The 26,818-nt window shown below is 40.3% G+C and overlaps 1 protein-coding gene across 1 annotated transcript; it reads right to left on the reverse strand.

Annotated features, from left to right (window-relative positions):
- LOC149460042 (carbohydrate sulfotransferase 9-like) lies at positions 1-26,818 on the reverse strand. Its single transcript, XM_089680263.1, has 2 exons — positions 26,686-26,818; positions 1-5,911 (listed from the first exon to the last, which is right to left on the reverse strand). Exons 1-2 carry the CDS (start codon positions 26,786-26,788, stop codon positions 5,067-5,069), a joined length of 948 nt encoding a protein of 315 aa, XP_089536389.1. The 5' UTR covers positions 26,789-26,818; the 3' UTR covers positions 1-5,066.

Consider the following 26,818-nt stretch of genomic DNA (forward strand, 5'->3'; position numbering starts at 1 on the left):
AAGTGAAAAAACACATTTTATTAAATTTTTTCATTTTCCAAAAAATTGTGACAAATAAATTACAACTCAGAAAAAACTATTTTTCTATGGTAATTAGTATAATTAAGTGTTCTTGCATGGCAAGACCACTCACTGTTATCTCACATATATATTCTTATTATTATAGCCAAATTTACCACCCTAACTCCTCCCACAGTTTTTACACTACATAGACAGTAATATACCAAAACGTGCGGATTGTTCCCGATTGGTGTGCTATTACCTTGTGGAACATTTCACCAAATGGTTCACGAAATATTGGCGTTTTTGTGGTGAAATTGGTCCCATAGGAATGAATGGCGGAATGTTCATAACTAGACAAACTGACAAAAGCTAGAGTGTGAGATGAAAAATCAGGACATGATTTCTAAACTGCCATCACTCCCTCATTTTCAAGCCCACCTACACATATCTTATATCAAAACGTTCAGCTATCCCTCCTGCCGTTAAAAATGTCCATAGCTAAGCCATAGTCCTGATAGTTTTGACAATATGACCATTTGTTTGCAACTCATGCCGCCCATTGACATTCATTGAAACTCCACTCTAGCCACCTCAAATTTGAAGGGCAATTTCTAAACTGCGACTGTGCCTTCATTTTTAATATTTCAGAGACATACTATGCATCAAAATGTAGGTCTGGGTCTTGTGATTCTCACAATATAAAACTCTTCGGTGTAGGATTTATAGTTTTTAAAACTAGAACCATTTGAAGATGCCAGTGAAGTGAGCAATTTGGAGCAGTTTGTTTTTAACCGCTCTTCTCTGCCCTATTTGAAATCTAATTTTGAATTCGTGACAGTTTGGACGGCTTCTGGTTAAAGGTTTGGAAATACGTTTTCTACAGTAGAGAGTATTTGAGGTGATAATGCTGCTAATGTTTTTATAAATGTATGTTTTAATGTAACTGTGAAGCACTTTGGGCAACAACATTGCAATTAAATGTGCTATATAAATAATGAAAAGTTGAAATGCATTTCTCACTTTATCAAGCTTGCCATGTGCACTTTGATCAATCAATTGGTTAGTGTAATGTTTACTATCTTTACTCACTCCAAACACTCCACACAGTTACTCTGCCCACTCCATAAAATTACTCTGCCCAGTCCAACCTTTTCACAGTTACTCCAGCCACTCCAACCACACAACAGTTACTCAAGCCACTCCACCCAGTTACTCCGCCCCCTCCAGTTGTAGACTACTGGTGGAGGCAAGAACACTTTACACAATTTCCCCAGAAATTGTAGCTTTTCTAGTTAATGTACTAGTCTGTGTATTTGTAGTAGTCTGTCTGTGTAATCTGTGTAATGTACTAGTCTGTGTAATGCAGGCAAGGACCCTAGGTGGAATGACCTGCCTGCATCCCAGCAACAAAAGACACCAGGTGACATGTGCTGTCTGCGTCCCAGCAACCAAAGCTGCTAGGTATCAATTTGCTAAATATGGTGCTATCTGCGTTCTGTATTGAATCAATATGGAACACAGTATTTTACTTATTACGCAGCTTGGGTTTAGTGTACTACTGCACTAATTAGTGCTCATACATCTTTGCGTGAATTCCACTCGGTCCAAGAGGAAGATTCACCCACGACAGGAGAAAAGGAAGGACCTGTGACATCATTGGATCAGCCAGATGACCTTCCATGTTTACCTGTTCCATCAAACAAAACAATCAGCCTTTACTATATCATGCTGTCGTTGGATTGATCTGTGAGTGGAATCCAGCCACTTGCTGCATACATTTAAAGTCAACATCCCTCAATGGGACACAACAGGTGACTGATCTGTGTACTGGCCCATAGTCGATACCATGTGAGCGCTGTGTCCAATCACAGCAGGCCACATGACAATTGTAAGCAATGGATGGTTTCCTTTCATGCCATCCATTGTCTACAATTGTGTTGCTAGCTGTGACTGGTCACAGTGTTAACATGGTATGGACTGGGCCAATCACAGCCCATCTGTGTCATGTGATTAGATGTGGCCAATCACAGCGATACACAACAAAACAAAGTGAATGAATCAATTTAATTCAGTAAAATGCTAGGTGATAGCATTGAAATTGATTGCTATAAGCAATCATAATGTGTACAAAAAAAATACTGATCACTTCCCCAGCGTAGTACAATGTTACTACGGTCACAGTGTGTTGTAAAACAAATTAGAAAAAAATAAAAAAATGTAAGTAAAAAAAATTGAAAAAAATATTAATTTTTTTTTTTGTTTTTTGTATTGTCACCAGTCAGTATCTCTGATCACAGCCACACCAGTTGTGCTGTACTGCACTGGTGACAGTAAGTAAAAAGTAAAATGCTTGTACATAGCAATGAAATGCATTGCTATAAGCAATCATAATGTGAAAAAAATACTGATCACTTCCCCAGTGTTATTATGGTAACATTATATTATTCTGGTCACAGTGTGTAATAAAAAAAAAATCATAAAAAAAATCCAATAAAAAAAAGGTTTTTTTTCATACTGTCACTAGACATTGTCCCTGATCACTGCCACACCAGTTAGATAATGACGCTGTACCACAGTGGTGACAGTATGTAAAAAAAAAGTGAATTTTGGTTTTAATTTCTTCATTTTCCACAAAATTATGACAAAAAAATAACAACTTCAAAAAACTCACCATGCCTCTTACTAAATACCTCAGTCTATTTTCCAAAAAGAGGTAATTTGGGGGATATCTGTACCGTCCTGATATTTTTGGGCCTTAAGAAATGACATAGGCCATCAGTACAGCAGGATTGATCAATTTTTAGATACTGTATTACCCTCATAAATGTATATACACTGTATTGCCAAAAGTATTGGGACAACCCTCCAATACCTTGGATTCAGGTTTTCCAATCACCTCCATGGACACAGGTGTATAAAATCAAGCACCTAGGCATGCAGACTGCTGCTACAAACATTTGTGAAAGAATGGGTCGCTATCAGGAGCTCAGTGAATTCAAGTGTGGTACTGTGATAGGTTGCCACCTGTGCAATAAGTCCATCCGTGAAATTTCCTTGCTACTAAATATCCCACAGTCAACTGTTAGTGGTAATATAACAAAGTGGAAGCAACTGGGAACAACAGCAACTCAGCCACGAAATGGTAGACCACGTAAAATGAGTGGGGTTAGCGCATGCTAAAGCGCACATTGCGCAGAAGTCGCTAATTGTCTGCAAAGTCAATAGCTAAAGTCCTCCAAACTTCGTGTGGCATTCAGATGAGCACAACAATGTGTAGAGAGCTTCATGAATGGGTTTCCATGGCTGAGCAGCTGTATCCAAGCCTTACATCACCAATGCAAAGAATCAGATGCAGTGGTGCAAAGCACACCGCCACTCAGCTCTAGAGCAGTGGAGACGTGCTCTCTGGAGTGATGAATCATGCTTCTCTGTCTGGAAATCCAATGGACATGTCTGGGTTTGGCGGCTGCCAGAAGAACGATATTTGCCTGATGCATTGTGTCAAGTATAAAGTTTGGTGGAGGGGGATTATGGTGTGGGGTTGTTTTTCAGGGTTTGGGATTGGCCCCTTAGTTGAATTGAAGGGAACTCTTAAGGTATCAGCATACCAATACATTTTAAGTGGACAATTTCATGCTCCCAACTTTGTGGGAATAGTTTTGGGATGGCCGCTTCCTGTTCCAACATGACTGCGCACCAGTGCACAAAGCAAGGTCCATAAAGGCATGGATGAGGGAGTATGGGGTGGAGCAACTTGACTGGCCTGCACAGAGTCCTGACCTCAACCCAATAGAACACCTTTGGGATAAATTGGATCTGAGACTGCGAGCCAGGCCTTCCCGTCCAACATCATAGTCTGACCTCACAAATGCACTTCTGGAAGAATGGTGAAACATTCCCATAGACACACTCCTAAACCTTGTGGACAGCCTTCCTAGAAGTGTCGAAGCTGTTATAGCGGCAAAAGGTGGGCTAACTCAATATTGAACCCTACAGACTAGGATTGGGATGCCATGAAAGTTCACATGTGCAAAGGCAGGCGTCCCAATACTTTTGGCAATATAGTGTAGGATTATCACACCCAGTGTGGATAATATTACTTGTGGTTTTATATCTTGAATGTTATGTCATTGTAATCATGTAATATTGGCGAATGATTCATGACTGATCAGGATATCAATTTTGAGGTAATGATTATTGACCCTCAAAAGACATCTTGGTAACTACTGCATCACAATTTCCCTCACCTTTCTGAATCATTCATACCATTGAATCTTAATTGTTATTTTTGAGTGTTACAATAATACATATACTTGATAAAATGATTCTTGTCATGATTTAGTCCTTCATATGGTATAATGCACTGTAGCTAAGTAAGTTGGAAAGTGTTTAACCACTTTACAGTTTTTTTCCAATTTCAGTGGGGTTCAGGAGGCCTCTATTCTGTTTTATTCTGAAGTCAATGATGGAATAAATTCAGTTCACTCTGATTTGACCCCTCTCTGGATTTTTTCATTTGCAAAGAAGTTACAGAGAAGTTTGACTCTGTTAACGATTTGTGGTGTGCAAACTCAGTTCTTTAGATTGAGAATGAGAGTAGCTGATATTATGATGAATATACAAAAAACATTTTTGTTTCTTGCTGGGCTAGACATAGAGTGATGCATAGAATTGGGATTTTCCAAGTGATAAAACTGGTTGGTGATTTGCATCTGCTAATGCATGGCAAACAGAAGATGTGTAATTGTCTTTCCTTCAACAATGTTCATATGTTTCAATATGTTTACATTTAGAGAGTATTTTTTCTCTGCTTTTGTTTGAACAGCAAATTTAACTCATTGTTCACTAAAGGAGTAAGGTGTCTTGGTTTGTTTGGAGTGCAAATAAGCTTCTCGTATTGTCTTGAAAATGATCCCCCAAAGTCTTTCAGTTCTGGATCAGCTGAATGCTTGAAATGAGTAGATGTGAACTTAGATTGCAGATGCCATTGATATTCATATCATTGATAATTTTATATCAGAAATAGCTTGACAGATATATCCCTGATATACCCTTCATCCATTCTATTTCATCTTGAAAAATTCATCCTGTAAAGTCTTGTAGTGGTCATACTCAAACATGAAAAAGTCAGTACTGTAAATGTTCAGAAGTTGTGCAAGCAGGTCGTAAGGTAGCATTTCCAGGTACTGTCTAGTAATTTCTTCATTAGTACGGCTATCGTTTGAGTGATGTTTCATGCTTGGGTATTTTAGATTCGTTGGTGCTCTAATAGTCTTCAAAACAAAATCTGCATCCTGACTTAGGGTTTCAAACTTGCCAATAATGTTATATTGGATTTTGCATGGATCACAGAGCTGATACATTGGCCTCCAATGAACGTCTCTATGTTCTGGATTTTCTACAACAATAAAACTGACAAATTCTCTAAAAGTAATTGTTTCTGTGTGATTGTTTTTGAGTTTAAGTCTTCTTCTGATGTAATTAGCGATGGTTCTACTGTAGTAGACATCATCATCATGAAGAAATTTGTCTCTATATGCTGAAACGATCCTCTCCAAGGGATCCCTAGTAAACATTACTTTGGTATAACTGGAGAGTAGTTCTTTCTGCTTGGCGGAGTTAAATGAGCTTAATTTTAACAGAAAAGGTGATGAATGAACCTGATAATGTCTAAGTTCATTTACTGTACGCCCCGATGAATCATTAAGAAGAAGAATGATCCTTTTCCAATTGGAACAGCCTACCTTTGGCACCTCACAATAGATTAACTTATGGCTGTGTTCTACGTACAATTGCTTAGCAAATTTTCTATTCAGTGGAAAGGAGACATTAGTATGATTTTTCTGTGCACAAATAACGTTCACAATGGAATTTCTGTGTTCGTAAACCACTGCAGGCTGCAGAGAGTCTGGAATAGTAAATAAAGAAATAAAGAATTATTAGATATTACTGTTTGTATCACACTTAGTTTATATTTATGATGGAACCAAACTAAAACTAAAATCTTAGAAAACATCTGTAAGAGATGTGGTACAAGGTCCTCCCTGTTTCTGCTTCATTAATTCTGTAGACATCTTCTTGAATATTACCTGAATATTACCGTAACAGTTGTTATATCACCAGATATCAGAGAGACAGCTCTTACATAAGGAACCAAAGCCCTACTCATCTACCAAGATGGCCATGTGACTTAATACAGAGACACAGTGTAGAAAAAGACACGGAGAGTTAGAAATTGGTGGAAATTATCAATTGCGCTAGCTAAATGCTACTACATACTCAACTAAGGCTTGCCAGTTCATGAACACTTTGCTGGATAATTTTCTAATAGGTCAAATGTTAGCAGCCCAAACTAGAAAAAATGCAGTGCTAGATCTGGTGACTTCTAATAATACAGAGCTCATTTCAGATGTGCAAGTTAAGGAAAACATAGGCATTTGTAACCACAGTGTAATTTCATTGTATGTGAGTTACAGGAAAAAGACACATGTGGGTACCACTAGAACTCTAAATTAAAAAAAAAAAAAAAAAAAAAAAATTTCAACAAGTTGTGCTCCTTGTTAAGTGAAACTAACTAGGATCAAATGGTATTAACAAAGAACACAGAGGAAACAGAATAGAAATGCTAATACCAACATGAGGAAAGTACTCTTTTGGCTCTTAAAAGATGGGGTTAAAGCAGACTTGAAAAGCTAAATATATGCAAATCACCAGGACCTGATGGCTTGCACCCACAGGTCCTCAGGGAGTTTAGCTCAGTGATAGCCAAGATGCTATTGATTAAAGACACCTTTATAACTGGAATGGTAAAACAAATTGGCGCAGTGCAAATGTGGTTCTGATATTAAAAAATAAAAAAAAGAGTCTGGATGTTGTACAGAACAAAGAGAATGGGTCCTGAATGATAGATATGTGTCCCCATTATTGGGGTTGTGGTCCCTTTAAGAAGGATGAAAAGAAGCACTTTAGATAACTCAGAGGCTCTCCCCCATGCAAGTTGAGCAGCTCCTCTTATATGGGACCCAGAATTCAAAGGCTGTGAGAGATTTTGGGTAGGAAAGGGAATCCAACCCTGACTACAGGTACTGTGGTCCTGAAAAGGTTAACCCACCTGCAAGAGAAAGCCGAAAAGGGCAGGTGTTATTCAGCAGGTGTCCATTGGGTGTGGTGTGGAGCAGGACACACTTGCAGAAAGGAGCTGTGTATAGTGTAAACTACTGAGACACTGCTGAGCTGTGGTGACCCTCCTTAGGACCCTTGGTGTAGGCAGGAAATTCAAACCCTGTTATTGGACAAGGTTTTCCTGGTGGTGAGCTAAAGTTTCCTTGATACCCGAGGTTGATGGACTGTTTTGTTTTTTTTTCATGCTGAAAGTAAGCTATTTTTTGTTTACCTTTTGAAAAAATAAATACTGTCTGCCTTTACCAACATATCTGTCTGGTGATCTGGACTTCCCCACATATCACAATGTATATCAAGGATCTATTTTAATGCACAAAAAGACATAATATGCAATTGTTTGGTAAAATATAAAAGATGATATTGTGCCAAGTAGATATCTAACTTGTCATGCTCTTGCCATCTTCTCGGGCTCTCCTGTCCCCTCAGGGGCGCTTCTGCCAGTTGACCATAGAGATGACCGAGGACTGGAACATCCCTTATCATCTCTATGGTTTATGAACGGGAAGCGAAGAGTATTTTGTCACTTCCACTTTCTAAACAGACTGTTACTGGCCTGTGAAAGCATCAGATCAACCCGATCTGGGTTTGATTTGATGGTTTGAAGCAGAGGAGAGATCTGGGGTCTAATATACAATAAAAATGACCAGTCACTGCTCCAGCTATCACAAGGGAGGTTATTAATCCCTTGTGATAGCTATAAAAGTGATTAAAAAATTAATAAAAAAATTCAAATTAAACAAATAATAAAATGATTTTTAAAGCACCCCCCTCTGCCAGTGCTAGCTCGCAAAGGGGAATGCATTTATAGGTCGCGTAAGCATACCTAAATGGTGTTCACACCACATGTGAGTTATCTCTGCAAATGTTATAGCGACAGCAATAATTCTAGCACCAGATATCCTGTGTAACTCTAAACTGATAACCTGAAAGGCTTTTAAAGCGTCACCTATGGAGATTTTAGGTACCGTAGTTTTAAATTTAAATTTTACAGCGTGACATATTGGGTATCTTTTTTATTTGGCATAACAGCATCTTTTATATTTTACCAAACAATTCCTTATTATATTGTGTTTTTGTGCATTACAATTCAATAAAGTGTAATTTTATTTTTGTCTGGATGAGCACACTCTGAAAGGTTGCAGCATTGCACCACTTTCATTGGTAAGCATCACCCTCTGCTACATTTACTTCTCCTAGAGCAGTTTGGCTATATATTTTTTTATTGGACTTGTTTTTAATGATCTGCTATCTCATTAACTTAGCATTGCTATCTTCCAACTCTTATTTAATATGCTCAGTACATGTTATTCCTTTTTCTATTTAACATGAAGATGCTACATAGTTATTTAGTGTAAAGGGTTTTCAAAACCCCGTTATATTTAATCCATCATAATTCCAGATATTTCTGTGTTGTCCTTGAGGATGCATGGTGTACTGAGGCATATCTCCCTTAGATGAGGCACTAACATACAGTCCTGGTGATTATTTTCAGAGTCTAATCTGTTTCGCATTATAGAATGTAAGTGCCATCAGGTACCAGTTTTCTTTTATGTTTTTTGGTTTTGACATATTTTCTGCATGGAATTTACAATGTTTCTGATGTATTGCTATGATTGCATTATAGACCTCACACATCTTTATTATCCCCTGAAGAAGAAAACATGGGTTCCGAAAGGCATTAGGATTCTTCTGCTGACCACCGACACTGACCAAGCTTGAATGACAGTTTTCTCTTTGGTGTACAGCAGAATGTCAGGGTATTTGTATTGGCACATTGTATAATGTTGAATGCCTTGTAATGAGTTGCTCTATTGTAGCTTTTTTTTATTGACCTAATTGGGTCTTTTACTATTTTTTGGAATAAAGATTATTTTTTTTTTATATTTTATACATTCGTACATTTTATTCTGCCGAAAAAGTCCCGTGTGGTTAATTTCTCTTTGTTTTCAATAAGGGTATAGAGGAAAGAAAATACAATAGGTCTACCACACAGAGTAGAAGTTACACTACAAATATCAAAACTCAAACTATAAAGTACAGGTAAGTGTACATATTCAATTTCAATTTGACCTGGGAGATGCTCCATTGGCGACAAATTATGCCTACTGAGGCACTTGCCTTGGTGAGGGTGATGAGAGGAGGAAGATATTCCAGATCCCAAGAGAGGGTTTAAAGGTGGGGGGGTGTAAAGAGTATCCACCCAAAAACCTCGGCAGATGGCAGAGAGGAAAGAAAGAGCAAGGGAAGGGGTCCCCTGCAGGCCAGCCCATTGCACAACACAATGCCCATTCAGACAATCATATGGAGAATAGAGTATGGTCCAAATTTAAATGGTCATTATAAGTTATCCATGAGTCACAAATCTTCAAAAATAAGTATAGATATGAGCTTCTCTAGAACCATGATTCCCATGAGCAGCTGCTTAACTTCAGCAAAATTAAAGAACAGTTGATGTAACTGTTGCTCTGGACATTGGTCAAGCACAGGATTGATGTATGCAGGAATGCTTCTGAGGGGTTGCATACAAGAGAAACATTTAAGACCATTCACATCATTGCATAGACTTGGGGCCAAAATGTTATGTCCACCAAATATGGAGGAGGTTGTCCAGTGCCTTGAATCCCCAAAAACACAGAGGAGATGCAGAGAAGGCAAATTTGGCTACCCACACCAAGGTGAGAGGAGTTTGTAAGCATTCTCCTGGGTGAATATGCTCTGAGAACACTTAGAAGAATCCAACCAGATTTGGTTCCAGGCAGATTGATCTGTTTTGCCTAGGTCGACTTCCCACTTGGGGACATAGAAAAGTGAGCGACCACTCATGGTATCCATTAAGGCTGCATATACAGTAGATCATACATTAGGCCTTTCAGGAAAGGGTCTACCACAGCAGTTTTCAAATGGAGTTAAGCATTTGGGAGAGTCTGGCAGACATTTAATGAAGTTGGGGATATAATGGTGTATTTGAATGTAATGGAAAATATTAAGGGATGGGAGTCGCCAATGTTCCTGCAAATATCTAAAGGGTTTAATGCTGTTGAATGACATGAGCTCATAAGCATATTTAGTCCCTCTTCTGAGATGGTTCAGCCTCATCTTATGTATGTAGTTCAGTTTTGGTCACAGATTAACAGAATGGATGCCCTTGAGCTAAAGAGAATCCAGCGAAGGGCATCAAAATTAATAAGTGGAATAGGGGGACCTCAGGACAGACTAAAGCTGTCCATAGATGGATCGAAATTCAACAGGACCTGGCTGAATTTCAGTGTGTGGATGAACCTGCTTGACAGAAGTCGATTGTTTGATTGAATTCTGCTGAAGGGACATACTGCAAAACCTCTGTCAGTGTGTAGGCCGGTGAAGTTCTCACTCTTTCCAGCAGGTATCATTTGCCTCTGTGAAGATGGTGTGGACACTCAGAGGAATATTGTTCCTCTGAAGTTTCCATAGGCATCAAAGGGAGAGTGAGTATCCTTCCTCACTTACATGTTTCAGCCCTGTGTAGGCTTAGTCATAGTCACTGGCTATGACTAAGGCCCACACAGGGCTGAAACATGTAAGCAAGGAAGGACATTTGTTTTTTTTAATCCTGTGTTAAATAAAGAAGTATTGGGATTCCTCCAGCGTGTGTCAGTCTACAACTCTTGCTGCTATTGTGGCTGTCAGGAGCCTCCCAAGCACTGCACACATTGCACTGGACCCACATGGACTTTCAAGTTGAGCAACGGCTGTCCTATTGGAGAGCAGCTGTCCTATTGGACACAGCAATCCCTGGTAACCTTCAGTGGCCATCTTGGACATGGAACTTTACTGGGGTTTGGAGCACATTTTGTGAGTGCATAGGCTGGGGAAAGGAACCCTCCTGCTGTGGAGAGTAAAATAGCTAATGTTTCTGATTATGTTGTGTGTTGTGCAATATCTCACTGTTCACTGTGATTTTGTCATATGCTGAGAACTGCATTTGTTAAGTGTGTGTGTATTTGGGGTAGGGGGGTTGGGAGTGTAGGCAGGTGTGGTTCTCACTCCTTCCATCAGGTGGCATTTTGCCACTGTGCAGATGCAGTAGAGAAACATTGTTCCTCTGCAGCCTCCATAGGTGTCACAGGGAGAGTAGCTATCCTATTGGAGCTGCAACCCTAGTAACCTTCCATGACCATCTTTGATCCCTGATGGGGTTTGCATGCATTCTGTTCGTGAATAGGCTAGGAACAGGAACCTGCTTGTTAGGGAGAGTAAAATAGAATTAGAGAAAGGTTCCTGCACAAGGAGAGAAAGCATAGAGACACTGCCACAATCTCCTTGATAAGTTTCTGACAGCCGCTAGCTGAGTCTTGTATTGAGTCAGTCAACCATCCCTCCAGCAAATTCTGTCCCGATAAAGTAGGCCTCTTCTGTATTGTGCCTTACTGCGAGCCTGAAGAAATACCTCTGCTTACCATACTTTGGTTGCCTTCTAATAGTACCTGTGCCATTAATGTTTGCATCAGCACACTGTCTGTGACTGTTCTGAGTGAATTATTAATCATACTAATCATATTAATCACTGCACGTGTTGATACTATCTAAATAAAAGAACTGATAACTCCTTGTCTCTGTGTGTGCTGTTCTCCCTGTATTGGGTACCTTAGCTCCTGATCTCTGCTGTCAGAATACAGGGGGAGAGTGCAGGTGGAGGAACCTGTACATAAACTTTTATTCAGATTACTGGCTGAATGAAAAAAAACTACCCATCTATGGCCAGGTTTAGTAAATTAAAATTCTTTACCTTGGAGAGAAGGCACTTAAAAGATAAGTACAAAAATACATAGACTGCGCTAGTAAACAAATCTAAAAAAATATATTAAATTAAATAACCGTGACAAAAATATATTAAAATATAATAAAACATGTAAAACTCCCAAAAACATCAAAACAAAATCATATCAAACATATAAAGTCCAAAAATATATAATAGTAATGATTAAAAAATTCAAACGAAATCCACCAAGTGTGTCCGCCACCTATATTTATTCATTCTTACTTAAAAGATAAGTATATGAATCTAAAAAACAGACAGCTGTAATGCCCTCTAGGTTGGCTAGATAAGTTTTGTTGTTATTTTTTTTTTTAGATAGAGGCTGGGTAGAAGCGTGAGATGAGTCAGCCTAGGAGCGAGGCAGGAGTTCACCAGAACTGAACTGAACTGAAGAACTTTCTGGAAAAGGGTGGAGGAGGCCCACATCTGCAAACCCCTAGACCTCAAGTTGTAACCCCAATAAAAACAACAAAAAAACAGTTCAAGGACTGTTTACTGACTCCAAGTATGCAAAGTGTGGAAAATGCATGTCGCCTGGCTGTGCAGCGCTTAGGGGGACCAATTTCAAATCCAGCGGATCCTGAGGGGGTAGTGCTGTACAACTATACTCACCTGGATTGCTGCAGCACCAATCCCAGCTGCAGCTTTCCCCCTCTACCTCTGCTCTGGAAACTTAGCAATCAAAGACCACTGCTTGCTCAGTTCTCAGTCTTCACAGAGCAGAGAGCCGATGACTATCAGTCATTGGCTCTCTGTTCTGCCCCTCCAGCACTCACTGGAGTGCTGCGCAGGATAGTGGGCGTGCTGAGAGGCTGAGCCAGCTGCTGGTCCAGGTATTTTGGTGGATCCCAACTTTAAAGAGCTTTGAACCAGCCGAGTGACATCAGCAGACAGCTGGCTTTAGCCCACTGTCGGCTGAAAACTCTTTTGGCCCTACTTCTTTGGATCACAGGAATCCAGAATGAAGCGCACTCCTGTTATCCATACAAGTAGGCCCAAAAGACCTTTGGCCCTACTTCTCCTTTAAAAGGAGAAATTATAGCTATCTGCAAATTATTTAATGGTGACTGTAAGGCACCAACAACTAGTTAACCCTAGGTCACAAACAAAGACATGTTGTCACAATTTAAGACTGGAGGAAAGGAGGTTTAAACTGAAATTGCAGAGGGATCATTACAGGCAGACAAAACATGTACTGTAGATGTCTTCATTGATGAGTACAACATACATGTATACTCTTAGAAAACAAGCATATACACACACACACGTTGCATTGGGTGGACCTTTGTCCAATCTTATCTACTCTGTAACTACGTACAATTATATCACTTACAACACAAAGGGAGTCATATACAGTGGCTTGGAAAAGCATTCATACCTCTCGACATTTTCCACATTTTGTCGTGTTGCAATCAAAATGTAAATGTGTTTTATTGGGATTTTATGTGATATACCAACACAAAGTGACACATAATTGTGAAATGGAAGGAAATGATAAATGGTTTTCAAAATTTTGTACAAATAAATATCTGAAAAGTGTGGCGTGTATTTGTTTTCAGCACCCATTACTCTGATACCCCTAAATAAACTCTAGTAAAACCAATTGCCTTCAGAAATCAACTAATTAGTAAATAGAGTCCACCTGTGTGTAATTTAATCTCAGTGTAAATACAACTGTTCTGTGAAGCCCAAGGAACACACCTGACAGACCAGGGATAAAGTTGAGAAGTTTATAGCAGGGTTAGGTTATAAAAAAAATATCCCAAGCTTTGAGCATCTCACGGAGCACAGTTCAATCCATTATCCGAAAATGGAAAGAGTACGGCACAACTGCAAACCTACCAAGACATGGCCGTCCACCTAAACTGACAGGCCGGGCAAGGTGAGCATTAATCAGAGAAGAGGCCAAGAAGCCCATTGTAACTCTGGAGGAGCTGCAGAGATCCACAGTTCAGGTGGGAGAATCTGTCCACAGGACAACTATTAGTCGTGCACTCCACAAATCTGGCCTTTATGGAAGAGTGGCAAGAAGAAAGCCATTGTTAAAAGAAAGCCATAAGAAGTCCTGTTTGCAGTTTGCGAGAAGCCATGTGGGGGACACAGCAAACATGTGGAAGAAGGTGCTCTGGTCAGATGAGGCAGAAAACTAACACGGCTTCCCAAATGGGCAAACTAAATGGCCAGATTTGTCCAGTTCCCCTGTCTGCCTGAACTTCCAGCTAATGCTCCTAGAAATCATTTTCTTAGAAGCCACTAAATTACAGCTTCCTGCCACTTTGTTTTGCATTATAAACAAGCAAGTATTTCAGAAGATGTAAAAAACTAAATAGCGATATGACCATTATGATATAATGGGGTTTTGGTCAACTGTAGTGCTTTTGAATTATTTTTCCAGCCAGATAAGCCTTTTTTAGGGTTTGTTAGCACACTTTTATTTCAAGGAGAAAGTAAAAAGTTCCAAAAAATGGTTGCCCTCATAGGGGTTTCCACCATCACTTCACGCACAAAATTAAATGAAAATAGTCTCCTGGTTCACTCTTGCAGTACCACTGCTCAGGCTTCCAACCTGGACCTGTTACAGAGCACCGCAGTTGATCCGCAACAACTGATGCCTTCCTGGAAAAGAACAGTCCAGGATCTGCCTTTGTACATAGGAAGGAAGTGCCCCCCTTCCATTGTTTCAAGCCAAACTGGGCATCCAATAATCCCTATTTCCCTATCAAAGTTGATTTCCTCTAATTAAAAAACAAAACCAAGCCCATGGATTAGTCATTGTCTTTGGATGCAAGTCTGTGTGAGAAATACCTGTTGCCTGGCTGTGCGGAGAGAGGCTTAGGGATACCCACTACACAGCGCTCCTTACAAGGTTAGTGCTACAGAGGCATTGTGGGTATTTTTCAGATATAATTATTTTGTCACAGGATTTTGAAAAAGAAAATAAAAAAATAATTTTCACTTTTTTCTTCATTTTACAAAAACTTGTGGCAACAAATGAGGTCTGCAAATACTCACTGTACCCCTTGGAGTGTCTACTTTCCAAAAAGGGGTCATTTTGGGGGGGTGCTTCTACTATCCTGGCATTTAGGGGCCAACGTTAGAAGCTTACGCCACACATCGCCCACTCTGCTAACTACTTGAAGACCAAGCCTTTTCTGACATGAAAAAACATTTTTTTGCTAGAAAATTACTTTGAACCCCCAAACATTATATGTTTTTTTTAAGCAGAGACCTTAGAGAATAAAACAGTGGGTGTTGCAATTTTTTATGTCACACAGTATTTGCGTAGCATTTTTTAAATGCTAACTTTTTGAAAATACAATATATTGCCCAATTATTTGATAAGATATAAAAGATGAGTAAATAAATACGAAATATGACATGCTTTAAAATTGCGCACGCCCGTGCATCAACAACAAACGACATACATTTTTAATATCCATAGGTGACACTTCAAAAGCCTTTACAGGTTACCACTTTAGATTTACACAGGAGGTCTAGTGCTAGAATGAGTGCCCTTGATCTGATGCGCGCAGTATTAAACCACATGCATGGTGCAATCTCTGTTTACTGAAATGATGAAATGCTGGTAGCTTCCGGTTTCTTAGACCACAGAGATGATTGGAGCCTTTCTGGTCTCCGATCAGCTCTATGGTCAGCCAGCAGAACTGCCGGCTGCATTCTTGGGTTCCCTGGTGGGATAGGAGAGCCAAAGTAAGCTGTGGAAGGTGGCGAGGGGGGATGTCCCTTCCTGCTGCTTGTAAAGATGATCCATCCAGCTGCTAGGATTGCCCGTCAGCTGAAAAAAACTATACCAGGATAATGCCTGTAGCTGCAGGCATCATCCTGGTATAACCACTCAATTTTTATTATTAAGTAAATTTTTCACCATTTTAACTGGTTGCCGGTGTGATTTCTATATTGTCAGTTTAATTACAAATTACAGGAGCATCACAAACTTAGAATGCAATTATTTCTTACAATTTTGAGAAGGTGCCAATAATTTTGTCGAGTCCATTTTGCATGGAAGGTGTCAGATTTGGCTTTTTGTTTCTCCACTTTTTGTCATACCATTACAAACAAAAGAAATAAACATGAGAATGCCTAAACATTTGTAATTGCAACGATTTTCTGGGCACGAAGTGGTACATTATCTGACAGAAATGAAGGGGTGCCAATATTTTTGGCCATGACTGTATATCTGTTCAGGCAATGTTAGGGTAACTACATGGAAACTGTATTTTGGGTTATTTAGATGATATTATGATCTGATATGCCTAAATATACCAAACTCCTTTGCTTCTTCTATGCTAAAACATCCCCTGACCCTCCTACCATCGCTATCTGGCAAACACCTTTTAATCAAGCATTAGTCCTCATCAGAGGCGGACTGACCATTTGGAAACTCGGGCACTGCCCGAGGGCCCGGGGTCAGTAGGGGGCCCCATGAGATGCCCCTGGTACCTTTTTCATAGGCTTTTTTGAGTTTGGGCAAGGACACAGGGGCCCCATCATCCCCTATTGCCCAGGGGCCCCATGAGTTGTCAGTCCGCCCCTGGTCCTCATGCACACTGGACGTTTTTAAAGTGGCTGTTTTTGGCTTTGGACGTTTTTTTCTACAGCTAGTAAATCCCCCTTGCATGTTATGCTATGTGTCCATGCACACATAGACTGTAATCAACGATTTTTGGCTGGACCAGTGGGTTTCTAGAGGAGTTTTTTAGCTGTAAAAATTCTCTAACGCTGGAAAACGTGGCAAAACGAGGTAAAACGCTACAAACTGGCATTTTTGGACTTTTTTTAACCAAAAAAATACATTTTTTTTGGTTAAAAAATGCAAACGTGGGAAAAAAACCCCTAAAAAACGCAGCTAAACGCTACTGCAAAAACGCTAAAAAAATCTAAAAAAACTCACATTTTTAACGTGACTTTACACAGGTAACGTTTCCAGCATTACCAAAACATCCCGTGTGCATGAGGGCTTACAGATGAATAAACTCACATACGAAGCAATGGGTTACCTGTAGATGAGACCTCACATTAGGTACCTGCTCAGGAGGAACTACACGTACACAGACATTTAACACCATAGAAGTTTTAGAGTGTAGCGCAACCCCCATAAAAGTGGCTGATGAGGATGGGTCTTCTGTTCTTTGCCTCTACCTTTTCCGAAAAAATCTCTCTAACATACCAGGCTGAGTGTACAAACATACAATATCACAGGAAATCATAGAAGTAGTGCTACTGCTGGGCTATATCCAAGAAAACAAGCACCAAACCAGGTAGTAAAGGCAAACTTCAGGTGGTTCAACCTTCTATGCTGCAGAATCTGCCCCAGCCCCCCTAATACTTACCTGAGCCCAATCTGATCCAGAGATGTGCACAAGAGCAGTGGCTCTCACCGCTGTCTCCCTCCTCTCTGGGAAGACTGATAGCAGCAGAAGCCATTGGGGGGCAGGGCCAAGCTCTGTGTCAATGGTCGCAGACAGGTGGCTCGGGAGCGAGCATGCACAGGTGCCTCCATGAAACATGGCTTTTCATGGGGGGCACCTGCCAAAGAGGAGGAGCCTGGAGCACTGGCAGGGGACCCCAGAAGATGACCTAGGCTGCTCTCTGGAACGCCATTGCACAGAGAAGGTAAGTAGAAATGTTTGTTATTTTAGTAACAAAACACAAAGGTTTAATGTCGCTTTGATATATTGCCACCCAATATGGTTGGTAACTAGGCAAGCACAAAATGGATTAATAATGTTAATAACACAATTTAGCATACAAAGTGGCTAACAGTAAAGTCTAGGCATAAGCTGATATTTGGCAGTAGTAAAGTTTAATCTGCCAAGTGCTGGAACTATGCTGCCAGAGTGTACTTATGGTGGTGATGCTGGTCCTAGACCGACTGAGCAAGCGTTGTCCAAAAGAAAAGGAGGATAGTAGCAGTGGGGGCAGGGGAACAATGGGGCTTGCAAAATAATTATTATGGGGGGCAGTCCTTTGAGATGTTCTTCTGACAACTATTGTTGGGGCCCTTTAAGAGTGTTGGTGCACTTAATGACAGTTCCAATTAACCTGCCTGCAGTAGAGGTACAGTAAAGGTACTATATAGTCTGCAGGGGCAAGATAGAAGTGCTTCAGATGCGGTAAAGGTTCGGTATAATGTGGTATAGGAGCAGTCTAGGTTTTGAATACGTACAGCCTAGGGTGAAGTATGGATTGGGTACACTTGGTGTCCTGCTCTGAGTGGATCAGTCCCTGCTAGCAGTATCAGCAGTGGGTGAATAGCCCTCTCACCAGTCCCTGGGATGCTGCAGTGACCTCTATCTCTAGAAGGTAGCCTCAGGGGATCAGCGATGTGAAGCAAAGGGTGAGTAAACACTCCATTCTCTATGTGCAGGTATTGTGATGTGGGCAGTGCTGCGCTGCCCCCGGATGTCTTCAATCCCAGTTTCAAGCTCAGATCTCCACTGGTATGGTCTCCAACTGTCAGGCGGATATTCAGGCAGAGGTGCTCTCTCTCTCTAACTGTAAATAGGTAGGTAGTGCATACCAATCCTTCTGAGCTGACAGGTGCGTAATAAACAGTCGCACAGCAGTGAACATAATCATACAGGAAAAGGATCCGCAACTCTGTGAATGCTCTTAAAATTCTTGAATTTATTGATTCTCCACAGATGTGCTCTCTCTCTCTAACTTCCCCAGTGGCAGATGGAACAACTTTCCTGGGCAGTTTAATAAAAATCCTTTCCCCACTCCTCCTTCTGCACAGTGCATATTGGGATCTGCATTGTAACCATTATAGTGTATCCATTATATGGCTGTTGTCTCAAACTACAACACCCAAAATTCTCAACGCTCTGCATAGAGGTCAAGGGCTTGCTTGGCTTTAGCTCGCCTCCTGCTGGCCAGAGGAAGATGATGCAGCATAACATCAGTATCTCAGTAGAGGGAGAGAACAAATATTGTAAAGAACTGAGCAAACTGTTGGCGCTATATAAATCCTGTATAATAATAATAATAACAAAGGACAATGTCTCCATTTTCATATTACTGTAGTCCAGCACCTGGCTACAACAGGAATTGTTCAGATTTATGATGTTTGCAGTAGAATAACATTAGGGCACACTGATGTAAAAAAAAGCAGCTTTAATTCACCTCTCTGTAATATACTTCATAGTCAGGTTTCCAGAGGATGACCTGTTGTGGAGGAGTGGCAGGATCTTGTCTAAGCACACTTGTACTGGCTCACTGGGTAGAGTTGTTAATATGCTTCCCAACACTGGACACTACAGTATACTCACTCACCTTGAACCTTTCCCTGTGCTAAGCACTTTCCCTAACCAGACAGTTCCCTTTCCTAACCCACCACATTCTCAAAAAGTGCCTAAATGACTTGGGATCCCCTATTTAAAGGCTCCCCCCATTAACCGCAGAAATACTGCTACAGGGCAGCAGGGCTGCGCAAAATCATGTAGATATACATGATTTCGCATTTCCGGGTAGGGGGCGTGCGCACACCCTACCCACGCCCCCATTGGCAGCCTCAGCTGTCGAACATCGGGTCCCGGCCAGTGATTCCCTGCCAGCATCCGGCGATTACTAAGTATCACTAATGGGGGAGAGATCTGTATGTAAAATAACACATCCCTCTCGTCAGCTTTTGCACCCTGCTCGGTATGGCTCTGCATAGCCAAGCCATACAAAGCAATGTGCTGACACAGTAAAGCTAACACAGTTAACCCATTGAACGTCTCCGATATTAACCCCATCCTGCCCAGTGTCATTTGTACAGTGACAGTTATTTTTATTAGCACTGATCACTGTATTAGTATCACTGGGGATGTCAGTGACAGTCAGTTCCTCCCAGTGTCAGAATGCCAGCCCCAGTCCCACACTCCGGCTACAAGTCGCTGATCGCCGCCAGTATTAAAGAAAAAAAATTCCAGTATCTATACCGCCTTTTGTAGGCACTATAACTTTCACGTAAATCAATTAATTTATATGTATTGGGATTTTTTTTTTTAAGCAAAGACATGTAGCAGAATACATTTTGGTCTAAATTTATGACAAAATTTGATTTTATACATATTTTTACTGGACATGTTTAACTACTTCCTATAGTAAAGTGAAGGCCGGGCGAACCTCTCATCCCTCATATGACATCCTTCCCGGATCGCACATTGCGCGTGCCCGCAGGGCCACGCTGTGGCGAGATCTGTCACCGGCTGTGTCCCTTGGACACGGCTGATGACAGATCTGTGTACCAGCCCCTTTGCCAGTACCATGTGAACTGCTGTGACCAATCACAGCAGGTCACATGACAGTTGTATACAATGGATGGCTTCCTTTCATGCCATCCATTGTATACTAGTGTGTCTAGCTGTGAATGGTCACAGCGATCAAATGCACAGGCTGGGCCAATCACAGCCCATCTGTGTCATGTGATTAGCTGTGGCCAATCACAGCTAATCACAACAAAAAAACCTGAATGAATCGATTTCATTCAGATAAATGCTTGCTTATAGCAAATAAATTCTTGTGTAAAAAAAATTAAAAAAATACTGATCACTTCCCCAAAGTAGTACAATGTTACTATGATAACATTATACTACTTTGGTCATAGTGTGTAGTTTAATATCTTAAAAAAAGAAAACAAATTAATAAATACTACAAAAATTAAAAAAAAAAAAAAAAAAAATTATCAATTTTTTCGTACTGTCACCAGTCAGTGTTCCTGGTCACCGCCACACCAGTTATATACTGGTGCTTTACTGCACTATGTAAAATAAATAGTGAAAATAATTTTTTTTTTTTTTCATTTTCTGAAAAATTATGACAAAAAAATTACAACTTCAAAAAACTCGCCATGCCTATTATGAAATAGGTTGGACTGTCTACTTTGCAAAAAGTGGTCATTTGGAGGTTATCTGTACTGTTCTGACATTCTTGCACCTCAAGAAATTAGATTGGCTGTCAGTACTTCAGGATTGATCAATTTTCAGATATATCCCATAGTTTGTGAACTCTATAACTTTCCTACAGACTAAATAATAAATACTAATTTGGGTTATTTTCACCAAAGAAATGTAGCAGAATACATCTTGGCCTAAATTTAGGAAGAACAATTATTTATTTGCAAACTTTTATAACAGAAACAAAGAAACGTGTTTTTTTTTTTCAAAATTTAGCAAAAAATAAAAACCCCAGTGGTGATTAAATACCACCAAAAGAAAGCTCTAGTTGTGTGAACAAAATGATTAAATTTTAGTTTGGGTACAGTTTTGCATGACTGCGTGAGAACGCTGAAACCTGAAAATTGGCCTGGGTAGGATTTGAAAACACGCTGTGAAAATGTGAAAACGTCTTTAGGTGCCGTTCATTTCAATGGCACCTGAAAATACGGGGCATTTTTGCCATGATTGCAGCATGTTTTTTCACGTAACAAACAGATTTTGCTGCTATTTTACCTGTGAATTTACCTGCGATTTTGCTGCATTTTTGCCTATGATTTTGCCACAATTTTATCCGTGATTTTACCTGTGATTTTGCAGAAATTTTACCTGCAATTTTGCCATGATTTTACCTTCGATTTTACCGTGATTTTCCCACGATTTTACCCGCGCCCCTAGTGAAGGATTTTTACTCCCTCCTTTTCAAAGCATTGGTTGTACTATTGAAAATAATTTAAAGTCAGTGTCGACATTCCCGGAAGTAGTAAGGGACAAAATACTTAGGGAAATACAGGACGGTAGAGTGGAGGGTCCATTTACTGCCCCCCATTCCGTAATTTAAGAATTTCTTCCCTTGGGATCGTTCCAAAAAAGGAAACCAGTTCTTTTAAGCTGATTCACCACTTATCTTTTACCAAGGGAAATTCATTAAACGATCAAATAAGTGAAGAGTCAGCCTCAGTACATTATTCGACTTTTGAGGATGCCTTACAAATAATTCGAGAGGTTGGTTTCGGTTCCTTTCTGGCGAAGGCGGATATTAGGTCAGATTTCAGTTTACTTCTGTTACAACCAATATCCTTTTATTCCCTAGGTTTCTATTTTGACAAATGCTTCTTTTTTGACAAATGCCTCCCAATGGGGTGTTCGATCTCTTACCACTATTTTAAGGCTTTTGCGACTTTCCTGCATTGGGTGGTTCAGACTCGTTCAAAATCATCTAATATTCTTCGTTACTTGGATGATTTTCTTTTTCTGGGTAGCTCCTTCTAGGAATGCCACAATAACTCATACATTTTTGAATACGTGTGAAGAATTCAATATACTGCTAGCACAAGAAAAGACTATATTACCTACAACCAACATTATTTTTCTAGGTATCACCATAGATACGATATCTATGGAATTTAGTTTGCCTAGAGATACAATTGTTAAGCTATCTTCCTTATTAAATAGACTGATAAGAAGGAAAACGATCTCCTAAAAGAACATACAGAGCCTGCTTGGCCTATTGGCTTTTGCAGCCAGGATTTTGCCTATCGACCGTGTTTTTCTAGACGTTTTTATTTGGCAATTTCTGGGCTAAAATCTCCTTCCTCTCATATCAGACTGACTTCAGATTTAAGAGAAGACCTTCTAGTGTGGTCACAATTCTTAGAACACTTCAACGGTAGAGCTATTTTTCAAGATCCTTTTGTTTGTGATCAGGATTTTAGATTATTTACTGACGCAGCAGGATCAGTGGGTTTTGCGGCATTGTGGAAAACCCACTGGTGCACAGAGTCATGGCCCCCTACATGGCACGCTAAAGGATATACAAAAAACGTAGCTCTTTTGGAATGTTTTCCTATTTTGGTAGCCATAGAAATTTGGGGTGAAAATTTTCGGAATAAGCGTATTCTTTTTAACACCGACAGTATTGGAGTATTATTTGCACTTAATTGTCTATCTTCAAAAAGCTAATTATCTTCCAGGAAAATAAAATGAGATTGCAGACTCTCTATCTCGTTTGCAGATGCACAGATTCAGGTTCCTTTTTCCCACTGCGGACGAGAAGGGAGTCCCTTGCCCACCAATTATATGGGATCTAATTTAAGTTTGGTTGGGACCAGCATAAGGAATTTCATTGCCTCTTCCACTCTGGATGCCTATTCAGCGGCATGGTTGCAATGGCAAAATTTTGTTCGAGAATTGGATTTACCTCCTTCAGATTAATCAGAGCAGCTTCTATTGCAATTCCTGGAAACATTGTTGTCCTGATCCTTATCATGGGCTCATATAAATAAGACTGTGGCAGGTATTTCCTTCTTTCAAAAAATCGCCCAGCGTGCAATTATTTCTTATCGGTTAGGCAGGCTTTAAAAGGATATAGAAAGTCTCGTGTTCATAAGGATTCCAGAATAGCAGTTACACCGACAATTTTGCAACAACTGCTTCAAACAACCCATATGCAATGTTTTTTCTTTTTATGGATCTTTGATGTTTAGGTCCAGGGGCGGACTGACAACTCATGGGGCCCCCGAGCAATAGGGGATCATGGGGCCCCCGTGTCCTTGCCAAAACTCAAAAAAGCCTATGAAAAAGGTACCAGGGGCATCTCATGGGGCCCCGTACTGACCCCGGGCCCTTGGGTAGTGCCGAGTTTCCAAATGGTCAGTCCGTCCCTGTTTAGGTCGTATTTTCATTACTTTTCTTCGGAGCTTTTAGAATCTCTGAACTGCTACAGCCAAACAAGTGTTCTCAGGTAGGTATGTTGCTGACTAATGTTTTTATTGATCAAACCAAATTAAGAATTTTTCTCTCCAGATCTAAGACCGACCAGGTTGCAACAGGTAGTTTTTTATGGTTAAATTAATTTCCAGATTCTCCCCAGTAGCTCTGTTACCAGATTATTTAAAAGTGAGGCCAGATTCAAGTAAGTTGTTGTTTATTCATGAAAAAGGTTCACCCCTATCTAAACTTCAATGTAACTCAGTATTTAGAAAATTTCTGCACATTTTAAATTTGAACGACAAGCATTTCACATCACCTTCATTCCATATAGGAGCTGCCATGGAGGCAGCTAGATTAGGCATTGATGCTAATAACATTAAGAAAATTGGGAGATGGAAGTCTGACTCTTATAAATTATATATTTGGCCTAACAATTTATTTTAATTTCAAGCCAGTTCTTATCCATCCGGATTGTTGGCCATTCTTTCATATTTTGGGCAGAAAGGAGAGCTTTAAGACGAATCTATACTGGAAATTTGAATTTCGATCCTCCTTTGCTATGCGTTTTCTGGCCACGCAGGAGAGGAATGTGTTGGCAAGATTTAATCTTAGAGCTGACTTTATTATTTCAGTATTGGCCAGTCCCAAATGTTCTTATTCTCCATGTGGGGGGAAATTATATAGGTAATATAAAAACACTGGATCTCATCTTCAAGATCCGAGATGACCTGCATCGTTTACAGATGTCCTGCCTGGATATGATGTTGGTATTTTTGGAAATTATTCCTAGATTAGTTTGGCTTAACTCTCCTTTTGAAAAAATCAGAAGGAGAGTTAATCGAGCAATTGAAAAGTTTTTGCCATCCATTGGTGGTTTTTCTTTTCGGCATGTCGACTTAGAAGGAGGTGTGCCGGGTTTACAGTATATAGAGAAGATGGATTTCATCTGTCAGAAATTGGCCTTGACATATTGAACTTTAATCTTCAAACAGCAGTGGATATGGCCGCGGTGCGGAGGGGTTGGGCCAGTTTTGTTGGTTGACCAAAACTGGCCGTTTGGGGGACAGTTGATTTAAATGTTTTTGGATATATCTTCAACCTGAGTCGTAGTGGCTGGGTTGTTCTCAATGGTTGATGTTATTGAAAGTAAGTTTAAATGGTTATTGATAACATGATGTAAGTTGTTCACATATTTTACACCAGTAATAAGGAGGCCGCGACCAATTAACCTCCAATGCTGTCTATGTTGAGTTTTTCATTTTCAACATGCTGGATGCAATTCCATAGCAGACACTGGTCTTAAAAACAGGAAACCACAGGGGATTAACTTTTTTATTTGAAAATCATCAGCTTATTTCAAAGCAACTACTGAGTGAAGCAGAAGATAGAGGAGATATTCAGTGAAGGTAAGAGATCAGTAGCAAGGACATGGAAAAAAGTTCTGCTTTAATATTGAACAGTAAGGACATTGACTCAAATGCTTTTGAAATATTTTATTATCTTTTCACAGATACAACAGTCATACAAGACTGACAAAATGCTTTGCATTGATGTGTAGTGTCCCTCTTGATAATCAGGGGGAGCTAGTGTTCGATTTGATAGTTAGCAGCCTGGGGAAATAGTCAGCAGGGTCAAATTTGGGTCAGGGCTGAGAGGCTCTGCAGAGCAGTTCCCTGATACCTCCCGCTGATCTAGAGACTTGGAGGAGGCTCTAGAACCCAGTGGGTGGGGGTGAGGAGAAGCTGGTCTTTGTTCTCAAGGGATCCTGGCCATTCCCCAACAGGAGGCTTGGCATAGGGTCAGGACAGCCCTTAAGAGTGACCGAGGCTGCTCAGGAGCAGGAGAGTTCAGGTGGAGCATGAAGATTGAGATGCAGGAACCTGGGAGGTGGCACACTGGGAAGGGGCCTACTTACAGCCTGGGACCTTGGAAGGAAGATCACTCAGCCTCGTCGGCCCCCACATCGTGGACCACCTGTATAGCCAGGCAAGGAGCCAGTCCAGCAGTCTGCCTGAAGGAAGCCACCTACCTAAACCAGCTTACAGGACAGAGACTGAGTGAGTAATCCTACACCCCCTGGGCCAGTTAAGGGGAAAGATGCACTCTGGTGGAAAACCCGATTAGCTCCTTACCCGAGACTGTTTAATCATAAAGTGGCAAGCACTGGATCCCCTTGCCCAGGGATTCCCTCAGGCAGCTGGATAAGAAGAGGATTATCTGCGGTCTGGGGTGGTACACCAGGAGAGGCTAAAGAGCTCTCCAAGATTAGTTTAGAGACTTGCAAATAGTTCCAGGATGTTGCCTCTGTTTGCAGTTCCATTGGGCATCTCATACACCCCTTACCCTATCCAAGTTAAATTCCCATAATACAAGCTACTACATGACTTGCTGAAGTTTATACCAAGCATCAGAGTAGGGAAGAAAGGGGATTTAAGTGACTTTGAACATGACATCATTGTTGGTGCCAGACAGGCTGGTCTGAGTATTTCAAAATTTGCTGATCTATTGGGAATTGCACCCACAACCATCTCTATGGTTTACAGAGAATAGTCCAAAAAAGAGAAAATGTCCAGTGAGCGGCAGTTGTGTGTATGAAAATGCCTTGTTAATATCAGAGGTTGGAGGGGAATGGGCAGACTGGTTCAAGATGATAGATACGCAACAGTAAATCATGTCAATATGGACCAAAATCTCTGAGGAAACACCTTGTTGAATCTATACCATGAAGAGTTAAGGCAGTTATGAAGGCAAAAGGGGTCCAACCTGATATTAGCAAGGCGTACCTAATAAAGTGGTCAGTGATTGTATTCTGTATGACTGATTGGTGGAAACCGGATTTATATCAATTTCTATATCCATTATGCTTTTCCTATTGTTTAGCTATTAATAAAAAACACCTTTAAAAGAAACTATATGGAAAGTACAAATACTGAATCTGGTGAGAAGAATTTAAGATTGTGATTCAATAAAGGAATTAAAATATCAAAATAGTCAAAGCTACAAATACTTTTGTTTTCATTTTCTCTTTACCTCACATCCAATAACACTTACCATAAAATCCACGAAGACTAATCAATTTGATGTATAGAGCAAATACACACAAAGCAGAGCAGATGGCAACAAGGAGGAATGTCTTGAGAAGAAACATTTTCATTTTCAATGATTGTGCAGCTATCAAAAGTAG

Source organism: Staurois parvus, unplaced genomic scaffold (assembly GCF_062004578.1).
Source record: "Staurois parvus isolate SC_StPar_1 unplaced genomic scaffold, SC_StPar_1.0 ptg000237l, whole genome shotgun sequence".
NCBI classification, from domain to species: Eukaryota; Metazoa; Chordata; class Amphibia; order Anura; family Ranidae; genus Staurois; species Staurois parvus.